The 20,404-nt window shown below is 45.0% G+C and overlaps 1 protein-coding gene across 1 annotated transcript in view; it reads left to right on the forward strand.

The window, feature by feature from the left end:
• thsd7ab (thrombospondin, type I, domain containing 7Ab) overlaps positions 1–20,404 on the forward strand; it is a 158,075-nt gene that overhangs the window by 79,891 nt on the left and 57,780 nt on the right. Inside the window, exons 9-11 of the mRNA XM_086217750.1 lie at positions 2,210–2,450; positions 16,709–16,824; positions 18,634–18,769. Coding sequence (XP_086073876.1) covers positions 2,210–2,450; positions 16,709–16,824; positions 18,634–18,769 — 493 coding nt within the window. The remainder of the gene's footprint in view (positions 1–2,209; positions 2,451–16,708; positions 16,825–18,633; positions 18,770–20,404) is intronic.

Here is a 20,404-nt window from a genome sequence, read left to right on the forward strand (position 1 = left end):
TCAAAGCTTAGAGGCAAAGATACAGAGATGCAGGGTTCATCTCAACGTGCACCGACTAATGTTTGCTAATGAGTGCACTGATAAGCCTATTTAATGACTTCGTTACCATTAATGCTTGGCTTTAATTCCTCGGTGATGAAAGGACTTCAGGAAGTCCAGGTGCCTCTGATTGTTTGATACCCTTCAGTTCCACGATACTGAAGATGCATGACAAATGAGGTCCTCCAGGAAAACAACAAAACCAAAGCTCTCCTCTGTTTGGTTGTTACCCCTTTATGGATTTTTATGTCTCAGGCTGTGTTTGTGTTTCTGGGTCATTCTGAGTTGAGACTGGCAGCACCGCGTTGTTCAGCTAAGCTCGTTCTCAGTTGCCATTAGAGCCAGATAGGTTTGGGATTCAAGTCCAACTGTGTGTACACCGCTGCCCATAATGGAGCCGGCTCCATTATGTCAACTCAAGCTGGGAAATACAGGTGCTGAGGATTCATGGTCCCGTGATGCCTCTCAATCTTTGCTGAAAGGCCTAAGTGTCGGCAATTACTCCAAACCGGAGAGGGCCTTCTCTCTCTCTTTAGCTCTCTCTCTCTCTCGCGCTCTCTCTCTCTCTCTCTCTCTCTCTCTCAGCCCATCGACCCGGCCGTTGACGGACTGACTGGCTCAGAAGAGAAATGAGAGGGATACAAAGAGTGGGAGATACAGAGTGGAATAGTGATGAGAAAACACAATAGATGGATGGTGGACACACTCCAAGTCTGACGAGTGATTTGCAGTATAGGAGTCAAACTAATTCCTCTCATAAGTGTAAGAAGGAGCAGCGACATGATAAGAGCTCTTTATGGGTCTATTTTTTCTTTTACTGTGTATGAATAATACAGCAATATAAAGCAGATATAGAAACATGCATGCAGACTGGAATGACTATAAATGATACAAATGTGGAGGTATGAAGTATTTTACTGGGTAATATTGCGATATGGCAACCGTTTAGTTGTTCCGATCTGTTATGCAGCCATGCTGGTTCTTTTTATTAAACTTATAAATGGGCTGGTTGAGGTCTGATGTGAAGTACAACAGTATATTTCACCCTAGATATTCCCCCTAGTTGCATAAAATATTAAGTAAACTGTGCAAAAGACAAACTGCTGAACAAAACTAATTGCATCAAATATTTATTCCCGGTTAAATGTTGCCTCTCTTGAACAGTTTAATTCTGAGGCTAATGTTTAGAGGCAGAGAAACAATCCATGAAGCTAACAGTGAGTTATTGTGTCCTTAAATGTTATATTTCCAAATCCAGCTGCAATCATGGATGGAGGCAGGCGGGGTTCTGGCTCCTTGACTAATGTTCTTTGAGCTTCGTGTAGTTGTCCACCGACCCCTGAGGGGAATAAAGATCTGGCTTTCTGCTACTGGACTTGGTGCTGCAGGTAGTGTCAACCTGCTTCCTGTCGAGAAATAAACACCAAACAACATAGACACAAAGTTTCTGCCGAATAAGAGAGATGCGAATCCAAACAGCAAAGGTGACGGCCATAAAACCAGAACACTGCGGTGAAAGATATTAAAAAGCTGCGCGTAGCAGAGTCAGGTGAAAAACTCCCCAGGAACAACTCCACAGAACCAGCGTTCAACACCCTGGATGTTTTATTGTGGATTCGGTCTCAATTTCAGAACTGTGAAGAAACCCCTCGAATGTCAGTTTTGGATGTGCGGGGCTGTTTGCAAAGGAAGGAATGTGGTGACGTCTGTGGTGAGAGAGTGTTTGCAGCTGGAGGCCTCACTTTGTCCTGCATATGCTAGGGAGAGTCAAGAAAACATCACACCAAGATCGTCTTCTGTCCTCTCTCCAAGCTTACATTTGTCATTCTTAAAAATATCGTGACTTATTCTTGTAACCCTGACAGTGGGAGTCACAGGAGGGCTAATAACTTGAAGAAAAGCCCCAAATTTCGCTGATCTTAACCATGGACTTTCACCACAACAATCTCAAAACAGAATTATGGGTAACGATCGTTTGGAACCGCAGAGCTGCTACAGGACCACCTACAGGGTCACAAACCTGCAGGTCCTCACCTGATGCGTGCGGGCAAACGACAGCATCGTAGTTTGAGGCGTCGCGTCCGTGTCTGACCAAATCTTCAACTCTGTCCACACTGAGGGACCATGACGTTGTCAAAAGCTCGTCATCCCTGTGTTTTGGTATTTGCAGGTGGCGCCCTGTGCCCGAACAGCAGCGCCCTCCAAGAGGTGCGGAACTGTAACGAACACGCCTGTACGGTGTACCACTGGCAGACGGGGCCCTGGGGTCCTTGTACTGAAGACCCGTCTTCCTCGTCCCTCAACGCCTCCCTGGGCGTCGGCAGCGACGGTCAGGGTGCCTGCTCCAAAGGAATGCAGACTCGAAAAGTCATCTGTGTCCGTGTCAATGTGGGACAGGTGCCGCCCAAGAAGTAAGTGACTGACGCCTTCTCCTTTCTCATTTGTATTAATCCACTGGTGTGTTAGTCGGCGCCATAAAGACGTGTGTACGTGGTATTCATGGTAAAACACGGCAGCAGCATTCAGTGGCTGTCTCTTTGTCTCTCAGCTTCTCAACTCCTGGTATTGTCTTGGAGTGACAATTACTCAATCCTCCAGGATAAAATCCATCTTCTGAGTAACTGACTCAATCAGCTCCAACAGCTGATCTTACTGATTTGGGCATTTAGACCAGAGAGATGAAACCACTCAGTGGAATGGAGAGCTGTCATCTGAACTATGGAGGACAGAGAGACTTCTGTTCTTTTGACATTTCAACTGATCAGCTGAAGAACCTCTTCTGTTTTGGTTTTGTCTTTTTTTTCTGGATTTACTTCACACAGAAGAAAGACATTTAACATTCTCACTGCTGCAGTGTTTAGTTGCTCCTGACTAGTTCATGCCAGGTACCACCATGCTGTAGATGGGCTAATCTCTCTCTCTCTCTCTCTCTCTCTCTCTCTCTCTCTCTCTCTCTCTCTCTCTCTCTCTCTCTCTCTCTCTCTCTCTCTCTCTCTCTCTCTCTCTCTCCGTGCATATGTGGTTGCACTGCAGAATGAGACAAACATTGTAATATCTAATCTAAATTTAAACTTGTGTTTGGAGTCATTGATTGCTTGCACCCCAATTACAGCCCATTCATTGCTGTGCTATATTTCCTCAATGACGCTGCGTCTCATTGGAACTGCACCAGATACTTCGCTTGCTCTGCAGAATGTGTTGTGTGTGTATTCTTAGTCTCTCGCTGGTCATCATGTGTCTTAGGTTGCAGCATTTAGCCGTGTATATTTTTTTTCTATTCTTTCTTTTCTCCATTTCTGTCAAACATCCTTTCCTCAGGCAAGTTGACCGACACTCCGCCCTAAACCTGTGTGTCGCAGCTCATTCCTGCAATCTTTTTCTTTCGTCAGCTCGTTCCCGCGCGCTGATGCTGGTCAAGCTGACTGTTTTTAGCACGCCAAAAATGACCCCCCCCAGAATGGCCATCAGCAGGTAGCCTGGTGAGACCGTCTGTATCTGGCAACCTTGAGACTCTGCAGTCACGTCTGGATCCCCTCTGGTCCAAAACCACTATGAGAGGGCGGAGTACTTGCCTTCACAGGCGCAAAAATAAAATCAACCTATGAAATCATCACATGTCAAATCTGGTTGGAAGAACAACGAAAACATTTTCTGCAACCCATAAAACCCCCCGGGTGCCTCGTGTTTCATTGCTGTTAATGAGTCCATGTCTGTAACAACTGCATTTACAGCTGTTTATTCTACCGACGTTACCGCTTGTTGCTTCATGAGACGCCATTTTTTTGTTCCTCTCTGTTTTGGCGCCAGCTTCATCAACTACGAGAACCAATCAGGAGCCACCTCAGAGTTGGAGTACAGAACGGTAGCTAGAACACAGTCATGATTGGTTCGACTACGTTCTGACTGAAGGGTAGAAGGGTGAAGTGGTTCGCGACGGGGAGGGGTCCAGATGTCACTGCTGGGTAGGCTGTTGAGCGGCCAACAGGTTGACCACCAGTGAAGGTATTTTCTTATGTTTCGCTGATGAGCAAAAGTTTTTGCTTTTGTTCTGATGTGTATCTCGACCGAAGAATACAGATAAAGGGCCCCCTGAACTTCTTGGCCGATCAGTAAAAGTTTTGAGGCAGAATCTGCAATAATTTCCCAGAGGCGAGCTGCTGCTGAGCGTATACGGCAGCGGTGCTGACTGTATGATGTCAGAGTGATCCATGAGCAAGTTTGAGGATGAGGAAGCGAACATGACATTCTTTGCTGACATTTGAACATTGGCTGACGGAATGTCCACGGAAAGATTGTGTGGTGCGTTCGGATACGCGTGCGTGACATTGACATTGAGGGAGAGGCGGCCATGGCGGGGAGCAAACATGACAGTTGCAGAGTTAAAAAATAAGTTTGAGAAGAAAACAAGGAGATGCTGACAGAACCGGTGAGCTACGCGGACTCCATGTGAAGTCAACTCCTGATTCCTATCTTCCATTCGCCGGCAACCACGGATAAATAAATAATCTCTCGCTACCAGAAAGCCTAATTAACCCTGCTGTTTTGGGCGCTGGTAATTTCTCATTGATGATAATGACAGTAATTAAATGGGACTGATACTTTAAGGCAATTTAATCATGAGGTAGATGACAGACAAGATGTTTGTGGTTAGCTCTGGAAACCCGGCTGCATAATGCAGATTCCAAGTATACAGACATCTGAGCTGGAGGCTGGTATCAGCTGATTGACTCGGCAGCAGAGGACGGGGGGCTAGATCTGGTCCAGTCGAATTTCATGACAAGGACATTTGACTGAGTCTCTTTAGAAATGACAGAAAGGTCGTCCAATGTCGATTGTGTGTCCCTTTATTAAAGGAAAATACGACACTCAAAAAGTCTGTTCTGCCTTTCAAGTACAATACAATACATGTACATCATTCCAGGACACGACGGATCTCGCTCTTCATACTTGGAATGTATTTGAAGCCCTGTCATCAATCAACGTCTTCTGTATCCTGCTGTGTGCTCAGCAGTCCACAAATACTGTAAGGTGAAAACACACAAACTATCATCCTACTGGTTGTGTGCGACCATGAACCAGTGCAAATACCATCAAGCTAGTCTCAGGATTTCTGCAGTCTGAAGTCACAAACAAGTAATGCAGGAGAATGATAGCTGTTTGTGAGTACTTGAGGGACAAAACACACTTGTAGAGTGAAGTAGCACTCAAAGTGCAGTGTAGTTGTCCTTTCAGTTCTTTTTTTTAATTCATTGTCTCAATTCAAGGTTGTCAGCAGTAGCCGCGGTTCACAGATCTGTCAGACCGACCCAGGACCTCTCCCGGTCCTGAGGCCGTGGCCAGCTGTGTCACCTGCCCGCCATCCCTGAGATGCTTCTCAGCGTGTGGAACCCCAGAAAACTGGTAGCTTTTTGTTTTTCACCTTCTCTGCCAGCTCCTTGGTGGCCCTTAATCGTCACGAAAGATACAAAACTCACAAAAGAATTCTTTGGGTTTACTTAGCATCGTAGCCTCGCCCTGGCCCCGCCCACAAAGCCCCTGCATCTAACCAGTCTTCTTTTTGACCGCTCTTCTTCCTCCTGCCCTCTACCTCCCAAGCACATTCATCAGTGAGGAGAAGACGGGTACGTACATTATTTAAAGGGTCGGAGTGCATTGTGTTCAAGGCAAATGTGATTCATAGTGATTGCTGCATTATGAAACGGAGATCAGTGTGCACCTCAGTGCTGGCTGCTGCAGCAGCGGAGCCAGACGCTGCGGCTGCTTCTTACCAGGAAAACCCAGGAAGCCTTATTCACAGCAGACAGACACACGCTGAATCAGAGGGAGAGGAGGAGGGACAGAGGCCACATGGGTAGTAGCATTGAGTAAATGACAAAGAGTAGTTCCAGTCGATTGTCCTCCAAGGTCAATAACTATATAATCAAGTATCATTTGTAAAAAGAGCAAAAGAAACAAAGATATATGTCTTAGAAGTGGACTCCCGTTAAGCACCTTCTCACCCACTCAGTAGGAGGTTATTTTGACATTTTCAAACCCTCTTAGTGCAACAGTTCCAATGATCAGGAGGAGAGTCTGTTTATCAGAAGGTCATACTACCCGCTGGGAACAAACGTCTTTCTAAACCACTTAGTCAAAGTGACAACGGCAGCTTTGACAACATAACTTAAACTGCTCATTTTAACAACGTTCATCATGACCCTTCACCTCCTGCACTCACTTGTGTACTCGCAACGTGAGTCACACATCCTGTTCCCGTTGTGTGTTGAGGAGTTGCGACCCGTCTTAAAAAAAAAAAAAAAAAATCAAATAAATTCTGGCGCACCATGTTCAACGTCACATTCGTGTTCAACATGCTGGACAGAAGTAAAAGGTGCTAAACCCAACACGGACAGGAGGATGTTAGAGCTGTTTGAGAGCAGGTGGGATGAAAGCGTTACTGGCAAAGGTGGCGAGCTTTCAGAGCCACGGCTGCTCGTGGTGAGTGGGTCTGAGATGGAGCGTGAGCCGATAGTGGGACACATTCACCTGGGGTTGTGTTCTCCCCGTGTGACTCGCTGCTATCAAGTCCTTGATGTAGTTGAATTTTAGTGTGTGCTTTGATCCAGTGTCAGTCTCAGTTAGTATATCTTTGGTTGGTTTGTTTGTTTGGTTTTTCTTTTTTTGCCTTTTAAATGCAAATTTGTCTTTCAGTTAAAACGTGGTAAATATGTGAAATCATTTCCGTGACATCATAAATTTAGTTTGTCTGAAATAAGTTTTCAGTGCTGACCTGAGCTGGGAGCGATAGACACCCGTGTCTGCTGCCAGATTGTTCGACCTGGGTTTGAATGCCAATTAAAACTCTTCCCACTCAAGATAAAAGCCTGATGTTCGTGGGTTTTTGGCCCGTGGGTAAATAATCTATCCAAGTAGATGCATGACAGTCAAACCTCCACTCTGTGAAAACGGACATTCAATGTCTGCTACTTCTACTATTGAGAAACCTGCAGCTGTCTTGTTATTGCTGCCACAACAGTTGGTTGAGGTTAAGCAAAGGATAATTACATGCTAGCAGTAATTACCTTTGGAGGTGTGTTGTTGTTTCATTGCTTACACGTCGTCGGTACGTGAACTCTGGGGCATACGTTTGTGTGATATTATTTGTCCCTGCAGCTATTTTTTTTTTTTTTTGCAAGGGAATTGTATCATATTTGGCAGGAACTGCGAGGGAAATGCTGGCATCTTAATTCTTGTCATTTAACCTGCCAAGGAGGTTGTGTTGTCACTGCTGTGTGTTGTCTGTTAGCAGGATTACGCAAAAACTATCAGGCCTGATTTTCACTGAGCTTAGTGGAGGGAGGTCACTGAGGCCGAGGAACAAAACATGACATTTTTGGACAGATCGCTTAAACAAAACAACAAATTCCTTTTATTTTTTTCTTTAAACTGGGTTGGGTTGAGGTCAATTTCTCCAAGCACCTGTCATGAATCCATGTAGCCACAGAGCAGCACATTTTAAAAACAGCAATTTTCAAGTTTTTGATATCAGTAAAGGTAGAACTTTGTGGGAAAGTCCTGGAAATTTGCTCCACAAAACCTGAGTTGTAGAGTTTCTATGTTGTTAGAACTGGGAAAAAAAATCTCTCTCTGTTCATAATTATTTGCTTTATTGCATATTTGCTGTATCAAAAAAACCTAGCATAACAAATTTTAATTTACACTGTTAAATTTTGACAGGATTTTCTCAGTTTATATCTCATGTGTAAGCTGAGGATGTACACTCATGACCATTTTCCTCACAGGCATTGAAAAGTCATGGAAGTTTCTTGTTAATATTGGTCAGATTTCCTTGTGTTGAAGAGCAAATGTCACAATTCAGTTCAAACCAGAGCAAACGAATGAATGTGGTTGTCAGAGCCTCGGTTCCCTTCTGCCGAGGAGGAAAAGAACAGAGTGGCAGACACTCCAGAGTTCACCAGCCTTCACGGCCGGCCGGTGCTCGTCGTGATGCTGGAGAAGCTTTGCTGACTCACTGGATGTTGCTGTATCTCTTTGAAGGAACTCTGACTGCCGTAACCTTTCAAAGATGTTCAAGGTGGATTTTCCTCTGGCCGCTGGTGCTGGCAGGGGTCCAGTAATAGGCTGGAAGCCAGCTCTGCTACAGAATGCAACTCTCTGGCTACAGAGCGAACTTCTTTTATTTTAGCTGTGAACTCATAAAAGTCCTGGGTCTCGCCCAGAACTGACACACACCTTCAGGACAGGTTATTATTCTGAACAATTTGCAGGGGAATGAATTTGACTCTGCAACTCGCAAGGTCAAGCACTACCACTAAGATCGCTCCTATTAGATTGATTGCCAATTAGTCTCATTTGTCTGCTGTAAAAAGAGCTTGGCAATTAGCGCTTTGATCAGCACGTTTTCGACACCACATGAGACGATCAACAGAGCTTGAAGGGGTCGTCTGGGCTCCACGCACATGCATCTGTCAAGAAAAATAGCATCTATTTAGTCGGGTAAAGGAAAATGTCACAAAAACAGGCAACAAACACACAAGACAGTGATTAGGATGAAGATTAGTCAGAAGTTGATGATATCAACAAGAATATGATGGACCTTTATGGTATATAATCTGCATTAGTGAAGATGAATAATGGTCAAAGCGGAAACCAGCCAATCTAAACCAGTTGACATGATGCTAACGCGTAGCTGTATGACATTTGCGTCGGCGTGGCTGGTGACTCTGCTGACTGTGTTGAAGCAGTAAACGTAGGAGTGTTGATCTTAAAAGAGTCACGGGGTGCATCGTTGACGTTTGCGTCACCGACCCAACAGAAGCCGGCGAAGTCTGGCGAGTGCAGCGGTCCACTGGGTTGCCTACCAACACGAGACGCTGTTACGGTGACTAGGAAATAACAAATATCTTCATGCTCTTCATCTCTTTCCATGTCAGGGTTTGTCTTTTGTTTTTTTTTTAAGTTTCCAGCCCCAGAATTTATTTCATCAGCATTCGAATGATGGCTGGTTTCATGAATAACTTTAATTTTCTGATAACATTTTTTGTAAATGAAGTGATGGTGAAATATGAAATGGATTTGGTGTATTTATTAGTTTTGTGGGGTTTTTGTCCTTCACTCCCTTATGTTTACATCAACTTTATACTATGAATAAATGCAATAATAGCAGTAGTCGATTTTTAGAAGTAGTGGGGTCGTGGGGGGTGTATGCCCCCCAGACAGCCAGCACATCCATCGGCCTCCTCTTCCCAACTGACGTGCTCCTAAATCGGCCTGGTGCAGCGTCACTGGCCCCCTAGAGAACCACACCATCCATCTATATGCAGTAACGTCTGGATTCTGGAGCTTCGTCTTCGCTTGCTTTGGTCCTAGTTATGCAGTACTCTGTCATAATGTGTGCAGTAGCGCCCTCCACTATGTGACAGTGAGAGGAAAAGATTTAAACATTTGCATTAATCAGACAATGACGCACACTGAGGCGGATGCAAAAACACACAACATCCTGCTTGTTACACAAAAAAGAAACAGCAAACATGCAAAAGATCGCAGCGGAAGCTTTGCAGAGTGAAGGATTATTATAGTGAACATCACGTCTGCTTCACCTCAGGGAGCTCTGGTGGTTTCCTGCTGCTAACATAAATGGTCTGCTCGCCACCTTCAGGTCTGCAGCGACCCCCCGCAGCATGTATGATTAGTGAGGCTCCACATTTAGAGAAACTGCATTTACATAAACGCCCAGACACAAGAATACAACTCATGAGATTCCAGACATGGACGCACGCTGAACAGCAGCGAAGCAGAACTTTGCCCAGGTCGTTGTGCTCGTCTTTCCCCGCCTGTGAAATCACATGAACTCACACAAACAAAAATAAATTCTATTTTTGCTTTTCCGCCGATGAAAATTAACCTTGTACCTTGCAGATATTTGTTTGTTTGTGGACGCTCTGTATCATAGCAACCTATCCTTTCCCTTCCGCAACACGATGTGCCCTAGTGGCCGGTACTTTATGAGAGCTCCGCGTCTAACCAAACATTTTGGTGGACCCAAGGCCTTAAAGGGGATGAGAGATGAAGCTGTGATTGGTTGCATTCATTGGAAACACACCCATGATGCACCTCACGCCCAGATTTTTCATTGTTTAACTAATCTGAATGGATTGGACACTCCTGAAAGTTGCTTGTGGCCTTTGACCTTAGATCGTTTCAACGGGGCCGCTCAGAGAGCCCTGTACCCTGCGTGAGGGCGTCTGGATGTATTCAGTTTCTTTGCTGAATTTTTTTTTTTTTTCAGCTGTTTTGTTCTGTTCTGTTTCTCACGTCTGTTTTATAAAGCTGAGCTTCTTCTGTCATGAAGTGTTCTTTGGCTGTCTTCTTAAATTTGACACTGCACGATGGTATGCGTCTGTTGCTCCAAGATGCAAAAAAAAGAAAAGAAACTTGTTAATGAAGCCAATTTCTCCCTGCTCTGCACATTTGTTGACAAAAGTGATGCCATAGAGATGCAAACGCTCTTGACATGCAACAACCGGGTCTTGTAGCCATCTGTTGCTAAGAGGCAGTATTTCCTAGCCGGCACTCACAAGATACTCAATGTGCTTGTATTTTTTTTCTGCCCCGCGTGTCTTCATCTGGCACAATCCAACTGGCAGGTATTCTTGATCAGTGCACCCATGGGACGCCAGCAGAACAAACAAACATGTCTGCCAGCACCGTACATATGCAGATGTGCCCTGTCATTCACAGATGGATCTGAGCTGTCTTCCACCCGCCGCCTCAGGCACTGAACCACACAGAGTGCAAGACACACACAACCACACACACAACCACTCACACAACCACACACACGCAACCACCACACACATAAATACTCTCTGTCAAAGTGCAATAGAAACGAGAGACACAATAGAGAGAAAATATGTCAGTGCCTCAGGCTCGGGCTTCTGTCATCCAATCGGTGTGGTGTGAGAAAGAAAACAGCATCTGCTTATTGATTCCGACAGTCTGTGTGCTGAATGGTACCAAATGTGTTTGTATAATCACACTGATGCTGTGGAATTTGTGAAACTGAATGATTCATGGTTATGTTGTTGGACTGTGGCTGTATTAAGCTCAGTCAATCATCTCTGCTGTGTGGTCTAATGGAGGCTGCTACTTCCTGTTTTTTTTTAAACTGTGATAGTTAAAAGCCCTCGAGAAAAAGGCCAAAGACACCACTGAAAGGGTCCTTGAAGCACTCATACTGTTTCATGCTAAATTAAACAAATGATGTTCTTGTTTTGTAGTCCGTCGTTTTGTTAATGAAATTAATTAGGCCTTATCTTTTTCCCACCAGACCTTGTTTTTGTGTGTGTGCACTTAAAATACTGTCGGCCCTTTGCTTTGAATATCCTCATCCTGCTCCGCCATCTGCTCATTTTTCATACAAAAAAACCAACAATGTCTCACTGAACAGATTAGTCAACGCGCTAATAGCAGCGAGCGAAGCACGGGCCTGGCTGCTCGTCTTGATGTTGCGCTCTGGGACTAGCTCCCAGTTGTGTATGTTGTGTTTGCCTCGCGACCGATCGTGACATCTAAAGATCATTATGTGTTTGTGACACTGACTGGAACCAGCGAGTAAGTTAAACCACTATTGGCTGCGTTCATTTCATTGCGGTCGCTTTCCACTGTGATAAAACCCACAAATGGATCGTTGGAAGCAGGAAAACACCCACAGCGCTTTGTAAATAAGCATTTATTCCTCAGACAACAGCAAAATCAATGGGGCAATCCGAGATAAAATTATTGAATATAAAAGAGGAAACAAAACCAGGAGACATAAAGGAAGAACAAAAATAAACTTGATGAAAAATGCATAAGTGACAATATTACATTTAGTTTTCTCACCGCCTCAAACACACTCTTCCAGTTAAACATTGAGCTGTAAGTATTCTGGTTGGCATTGTGTTCTGCCAACAAACATGGCCTGTTTTCCCCTCCAAAAACTCAAATGTAATTGAATTTTAATCATCTGAATTTGGATAATACCCGTCATTAGAGGGGCTGCAATATAATTAGACTCAAAAGGGGACAAAATGGACGTCTCTGTCTGTCTGTAGGGGGAAAATTTGCTATGAGTCAACTCGTTGGCTGATATGAGGAAGCACTTTCGCAAAGGGGATTATAGGATACAAAATTAGTAATGAGAGCTGCATTAGTCAAGTTTTAGTGAAGACGAGAAAAGTACTTATCCTTATTTACCGTATCCTTCTACATCTGAAGGCGTCAGATATTTCATCTCCGTCCGCGGAGTCATCGACAAACACCGACACACTTCATCTTCACAAGGCTCCAGCTGAAGTAACTTAACGTGTCCTTGGTCTCTGGGGAAAACTGAACGGCTCTTTTATCTTAATAGCACAATTGTTTTATTGCTCGTGTCCTGTCAAGATTTCCCATGAGTTAAGTGTCTGATCCTCAGACGGCTGGCGTTCATGAGCGGAACAGGAAGGAGAAGAGGGTTAAAGGGTTTAATCCCCACTCTGGCAATGAGCTCTTGGTCAAAACAACATATCAAAACCGTCCCGTCCATGAAGCTGGGAAATGACTCCAACGCTGGCAACCCGCACATGAAGCAGGGAAACATTCACAAACGGAATATTGAAGCCCTCGAGGTGGAACATTGGCTTACAGGCAGCATGGTGAACAGTTCAAGTGAGAGAGAGAGAGAGAGAGAGAGAGAGAGAAAAGAAGCCCAAAAAGTGCCCGTTAATGGGGTTACTGGCAGAAATAAAACTGGCGGCACAGGGAAGTGACAGGAAGCTATTTTACACAAAGCTACGCCAATAATCCGGCAAGTACAAGGAGGAAAGACAGAAATACTAATTACAAACAGGAGCACAAGAGGAATTGGAAGGAAAACAAAGATTGGAAACAACACACACACACACACACACACACACGGTGAATGGACGATATTAATATAGCGCTTTACAATTTTGCCCCATTGCAAGATGCAAAGCTACACATCAGGAGCCATTGGAGGTTCTGGATCTTGCTCAAGGACACTTAGAGCGCTTTCTCACCTACCTCGTTTGTTCCGGACTTTCCAGATAGTCCGGAGCAAATTGACAGATGTGAAAGCTCCACCGGACCACAGTCCGGACAAAGGACAGAGTCTTTGGTCCTGCCTCAGGAGGTGGTCTCGGTCCGGAGTATCCTGGTCCAAAGTCCGCTGCTGTGTAATGTGAAAGCATTTTTCGAACTATGGGACCAAAAGCAGGATACACGTCGTATTTAAACGTCTCGTTCCCGCCGAAAAAGCATAAACAAAGCAAAGATGAGCGTTGGTAATACTTGGGGGAGGAGGAAATTCAATATTTCATTCAGATATGGTCAGAGGACAAAGTAAAAAATGAACTGGAGAAGACCCACCGGAACTCGGAGACGTTTCGTGTTTTTTCGGAGGGGCTTGCAGTCTTCACCTCCTTGCCTGTCTGCGTCGAAATATCAAGCGCACCATAAGGACGTTATTCATTTGACGACATCGCACTCGTCTCGCGTATTGGGACTGTAGCAGTTGTTGTTGTTGATGTTGGCGGCACAGCCAAAGTAGTGCGAGGGCAACAAAGTGAATCCGCGGATCCATGGTTGATGGTAACTTCTTTGCTGCAACCAACACAAATACACCGCCAGAGCACTTCCGACACATCCACAAGCCAATCAATGACAGGCGCAGACCTTGCAGTTAATGGCGTCATGACGTAGGTCGCTCCTTTGGTCCGCTTTCATAATAGCAGTGGGAAAGCGAAAACAATGTAACAACAACAACAAAAAAAAGTCCGGACCTTGGACCAGACCATTAGTTGAGAAAGCGCTCTCAGACATCCATCGGGGACCAGCAACCCAGCAGTTACTGGATGGTCTCTGGATTCCCAGCCATGTCGCCTCAGATAAAGACGATCAAATAAAACAACTGAACAGATTCCAGCATGGAAACTTTTGTAAGACAGAACTTTCTTTGGGCGCCTCACCTTGTGCGCTCCACGCCGAGGCTCTTTTCTGTCTCGGTGCGGTTTGTTTGGACAAGTGTGGACACAATCTGATGTGCACCAAAAGTGAGCCAACCAGGTGATATCTGTTCAGGTGAATCTATTCAATAAAACTGCAGCGTATATTGAAATGATCAACCGCTTCCTGCTTCTTTCAGCGTTCATGTAATACATCGTACCTTCCATGCTTCTCTACATTGGCTGTATTTATATTTCCTATGCGCTGTTATTTTTGTTCTCCTACTGCATCTCATGCCAGGTTTCTGCTAATGGAGAACTTCTTGACCTTCTCTCCAGACTGAAGCGGTGAAAGAGTAAAAATAGTTTCATACAGTACATAAATGATTCCGATTAAAAGCCTCCTGTAGGTTCACAGGTTGGATCTGAGCAGCTCTGCATGCTGCCGAGGAGTCCTCGAGCGAGACACCTGTTCATTCACTTTACTGGCGTAAGCAGCATCTGAATGCTGGAAATGTAAATGAATCCTCTCCGAGCTGCATCCAGCAGCTTTATCTTTTTCCTGGGAATCATTCACTTGTGTGAAGACACCAGAGGATTTGTTCCACTCGAGAGGGATTTAGCTCTGTCTATTGGTATTAAAAGTAAATCTCTCCTTGTGTCGCTGTTACATTATTACATTTCCCTGTGAGGCTCCCGATTGCTTCCCTTATAACGCCATGCTAAAGAGGGTGGAATGCCCAGAGGACAACGCCGCTCACGCTTGGCAACATTAAACCTGACCCAGATGATGGGAGTGTCGGGTATAGGATGAGCAAACAGAACTGCAACATCCTGCAGTGAGACCGGCGATGTAGCGGCGCAGAGATCAGATTACATGATGTCTTTCAGCAGGTCTGCCTCGACCTATTTATCTTTGTCCAGCAGTGTACACAGGGGAACTTAAACGACTGAAGATTAACCATAACCCTTGTTTGAAAAACCTCTGCTCGACCCCGTGTTCTGCACCAACAAAAGGATTATCGCTCACTGATGACAGAATCCAGTTAAAACACAGTTGATTCTGTGCTGCGGCCAGGCTGCTGGCCCGTTTCCTCTGCAGAGCAAAGTCATGTTAAACCTCCTCGTATCGATCTGATAAAGATTTTCCTGTCATGCATACGCTGCTCTGCAGATCAGTTTACATCACTCAAGTTTTGGAGCTACGGTTGTATTCACCAGTCAGAGTGCTGCAGGTTTCATCCTCTTTGTTTTTGTCTCTCTCTTTTTTTCGTGCCTACTGTTGATATTAGCCAGATGGCTGCTGCACCAAAATAACAAGTGTGTGAAAGTTAGATTACCAGCTCAGTGCTCACTCTTGCTAAATGTGAAAGTCACTGCAGTGTTCGTGCATGTGGACGATCCTTCTGTTTTTCAGTTCATCTTTACTTACTTTACAAAATTGGAAATGTGTAACCATGATAACGAATGTCAAAGCAATGCAAGTCACATGAGCCACAGCGGCGGTTCGTCAGTGTGGCTCTTCTCCTCTCTGGCAGTGAGGGATCGTCTCAAACGCCAGCGCTGTTTAGGAACGGATGCGCGCAACAGCCGTTCCCTCCTGCGTTCACCGTTGTTTTTGAGTTGTGCGTTTTTAACAAAACATCAGTCCAGAATGTACAATGTGAGGCTGCTTGTTTCACATTTCCAACAAATTATATTTTAATACTGTCTGTTCACTTTGGTTCAGTGCGCATCAAATGCGTAGACTTACAAAAACACTCCAAAACTCGAAGGGGATATAAAAGTATGTGTGGGGGTGTTGTAGAGGAACATAGAAAAATATAAAAACCATATTCAGTAAACCCTTCAAAATGATTATTGAAATCAACCATCGCACACACTTTTAATAAAATCTGACATTTTTGCTACTCACACTACAAAAATGTCTGACATGCCAGAAATCCAACCAAATATCTTGGGAGCATAAATGGGCGTCTGATTGGGCGCCCAGCATCTGCTCACTCTGCGTGATAAATAACAACTGATCTGATGGGAATTCTGGCAGTTAATAACTTTTGTTGAGGCAAATTGAATCTGGGCTTAAATTTAGCCAAACTGCACGTGTCTCCTCAGCTTAAGGTGATTTATTTCCCAGGTGGGAACAGGTGTTACGCTGGCATTAAGGTATTCAAGCGACCGTGCAAGACTGACACTTGAGTGCATCGGTTTCTGATGAGCTGGGAATGAGAATGTGCTGACGTAACGCGCTACACGCCGAAATGATGACAGCAAAAATGCAAAAGAGAAAATCGATGGGTGCTCCAGAGATGGTTCAGACCTCCGGTTCAGTGTAAAAGTGCTCATGAATAAAGACAGAATTTCATTTGGGGATACATTACTATTCTATTTTGTTATTTTGATGATAAAACGTTGAAAGTAAATCCTAGTACAGTAAATATGGTCTCGCTGACTCTGGTGAGTCACAGAGGTGCAACCAGTCTTCTTGCTTGGATTCTAGTCTAGTCTGATACTTCGAAAATCATGGGAGTTTTCTGAGGGTCAACGGGCTCCAAAGGAAAAGCCCCTGAGTGAGAATCTGCATTTCGTGATTCAGCCTCTGAGATGTCTCGTCTGCTGGATGTGTTACACTGTTTCTTGCCATGTTACCCCACAGTCCTCCTGTGTGTGTTTGTGTTGCTCAGGTGTCCAGACGGCCCTCGGCCCAGCACGGTGCGCCCATGTCAGCTACCCTGCAAGAAAGATTGCATCATGACCCCTTTCAGCGACTGGACATCCTGCCCGGTTACCTGTGACGCAGGTACACTGAAAAACAAGATTAATTGCCTCGTGGATTGGATGAGTCAGATGATGCGCGGTGTTACGGCCCGGTGACGTTTTGTTTGTTTTCTTAGATGCTCGGCTTGGTTCGCAAAACCTAATTTCCCCTTTTCATTCACTGGAGATTTTTTATTTTAATGTAGTTTTCTAATGCAGTCGGTGGTAATTTGGAAAAAAAAAAAAACAAACAAAAACAACAAACTTTAGTTTAATTATCAGCATCATGCTTAGTTTTATTGTGCTGAAACGCTGGTATCAGCGGGACCCTCTGCACAGTGTGTGACTCATTAAATGCCCAGGCCCATTCACTCAGGTCTGGTTACACATAATTAATTTGACAGATTGGCCTGTAAGATAACCTTTGAGCTGACCTCTGTGAGTGGCGAGCCGACTCACCCGCGGCTACGAGTGTTAGCAAATGTGTCTTGTTGTTGTTTTCATGCTGCGAGAGAACAGCATTGTTCAGATGAGGTCACCTCTGTCGGGCTGTTGAGCGCTGACGTACGCGTCGTCATGATTTACCTCTGGAAATCATTATCACGATCAGAATCGGGACGTCCTCATGTGGCGTGCTGCCATAAATCTGTCTTGTCGCCCCGTATCACTGACGGAGCAGAGAATTACAAACCAACCAAAGGTTTGATAAGGTTCAGGATGGTCCGGCTGAGATGTTCACAAATCTTTTCCTGCGAGCTCACGTGTCAAGTCTCAAGTCTCTCTCTCTTTCCTACTCCTCTCTACAAGTGTAGTCGTTACGCCATTTTCCCCAGTTACGTTTTTCTCTCTTTTTCATTCATTAGCGGGTGATGAGTTATAGTCATTAAGCCAACACTGAAAAAAACGTTCATCCTTCTAACAATATTCAGCCAACACCACCTGAATCACATCCCGCTTAGCTAGTACGCAAAGTAGGCAAGCTAGTAAAACAGCTAATGTTAGCTCAGACAACAGAGCTAACATTAAACATGTCCGCTAACATTCATTTTCACATTTCCAAGTGACTGACATGTTCAGGCGTGTTCTCTGGTGCCTGACAAAGTCCTGTGTGATGGCATAAACTGGAGCTACTTTTTTGTTTGTCAATTTAAGTTTTTCATAGCCAGCAGCAGTTACGACAAACAACAGAGCTTAGCGGGCTACTAGCTTTGAGGAAACCACTCCATTTTTTTCATGGCAGATCTTTTTTTTTTTTTTTTTTTGCTCATTGTGTGACAGTGCAGGCCTCCGAGCATTTAAATGACAAAATCTCCTCAGAACTGGATGAGTTTGTGGTTGGCTGGCCAGAACAACGAGGCTGTGTGGCTCCTGCCGACACAACGTGCGTCTCCGTTGTGTTCCTGGTGTAAGGATAAACATTTCAGGAGGAAATGACATTCGGCTTCAGTAGCTTCAATAGCTTCAAATCGTGTGTGTGTGTGTGTGTGTGTGTGTGTGTGTGTGTGCGTGTGCGTGTGTGTGTGTGGAGTCCAAGTCTCAGACTCTAGAAGCTCGTGTCATCTTGATGATAATTGATCTCCTCACCATCAATGTCTGAGTCGCTTCTGAGTTCTGATAGGATTTTTCAACATCATCATTGGTTACTTGATAAGTGCGGCCATCTGACACGCATGTTTTTGGTTTTTTTTCCATGGTAAGTGTCCAACTAGATTTGTCAACACTCGCCTCCAAGCCCATTCTTCGAGAGCTATTAACAGAGCAGCCTAGCTTATCATGTTGGCATTTTTCTCATCACTTTCCCATGCAGGCCTCCGTCCTTATTTTAATTCTGTAATTGTCTGTGTCTGTTCAGCTGGTATTGCAGTGAAGAGAAAGCAATCAAGGAAACGTCTTATCATCCAGATGCCATCCAATGGAGGACAAGAATGTCCAGAGGTCCTGGAGGAGGAGCGAGACTGTGAGGTCCCTAAAACATGTCCAGGTTTCAGGTAAGAGTACTACAGTAATCCTGTAAGACTAGTGTCAGCTTAAGGTGTCAAACAGTTTTGGCTTTATTACTTGAATTAATAAATTGTAAGAGGGATGAGCACCGTTGCTCAGGAGCTCAAAGGATGAGCTTGACAGTATCCTCTATTTTTCTAATTGTTCACAAATCCCATGAAAAGCCTGAGAGCAGCGTTGTGTTGCTCCAGTCTTGTGATACCAGACCTGACTGCCTCTCAGGTCATCCAAGGGGACAGCTCCAAGTACATCAGCTCACACCTGACAGGAGAACGCATCTCCACGTGCGTCTCCAGCAGGTCAAACATCTCTATGCATCAAAGTGCCTAATCAACTAAATGCTTTCAGCTAGCCGGATGGAGCGCTCAGAATTCCCAGAGATGTCCGCAGTGTGATCTAATGTGACCTTTTAGTTTTGAACATCATTTTGATAGGTTTAAAAATGTCTAGGCTGCAAAGGAGGCACTACAGTAATCACCTGTAGCAGTTCCCGCCAGTAGCTCCTATGGAAGTAAGGACGCACTCCGACGTGTGATCTGTACCGCACACGAGCACGTTTGTCCCCCTAAATCAAGCTCGTCATCACGAGCATGGAGTTTTAGGTCGGCTTTCTTTTTGGGGTGGAGCCGTTGCGGAGTTTCAAAACAATACATGCCATCGTGCAGTGCAGCATTAAAGGAGCATGCAAACGTTTTGGCAAATAACTTAATTGTCCAGGGCGTCACGGTGGTGCAGTGGAGCAGGGGTCAGCAATGTGGCCTCCCAGCAAGAAGGTTCTGGGTTCGAGCCCCGTCTGGAGCACGGGGTCTTTCTGGGTGAGTCTCCATGTTCTCCCTGTTCCTGCTGGGTTCTCTCTGGTACTCCAGCTTCCTCCACAGTCCAAAGACATCAAGAGGGACCAGGTTAATCCAGACTCTAAATTGACCGTAGGCGTGGCTGGGAGAGCCAATGGTTGTCTGTCTCTCTGTGTTGGCCCTGCCATGGACTGGTGACCTGTCCAGGGGGAAGGCTGCTGGGATAGGCTCCACCCCCCGCCACCCGTAACAGGATAAGCAGTAGAAAATGGATGGATGGGTGGATTTTATTGTCCATCTTTTCCAGAGGCAGAAACTGGATCTCCTTCTCTCCCCTGTGTTGCATAAAGGACCAGAGACCTACAAGGACCAACTGACCACTTGTCAGCTTAGCACAAAGAATGGTCGTCAGTGAAAAATGAAGACGACTTCCATCAAAACTTATCAAACACATTTTTCTCCTAAAAAGTCTTTTGCTGCCTTGATATAGCCGTGTTGGGCAGAATATTTGTAATAAAATAACAATTTGAAATGTTCCCGATTGGATCACAGCGCCACACATTTTAAAGCCAAACTGGGTCTCAGCTGCTCAGCTGGTCGGCAGCTCTCAAACTGCTCCTACAGCGACTTAGGCAAGGCACTTTCCAGCAAATGCATCTTTGTTGGAGAGCATGTTCAGCCTCAGATGTGAGAGATGTGAGGTGTTACTGCGTTTAGACCGTGTGTGTGTGTGTGTGTGGGGGGGGGGGATCAACCTAAAATAAACCCACAGTGCTCATGTTTTTATAATGAGGGAACATGCCACCTGGTGCAGTGATATTGTGTGTG

Source organism: Aulostomus chinensis, chromosome 11 (assembly GCF_037954235.1).
Source record: "Aulostomus chinensis isolate RoL2024-O1b breed Wild chromosome 11, RoL_Achi_v1.0, whole genome shotgun sequence".
NCBI classification, from domain to species: domain Eukaryota; kingdom Metazoa; phylum Chordata; class Actinopteri; order Syngnathiformes; family Aulostomidae; genus Aulostomus; species Aulostomus chinensis.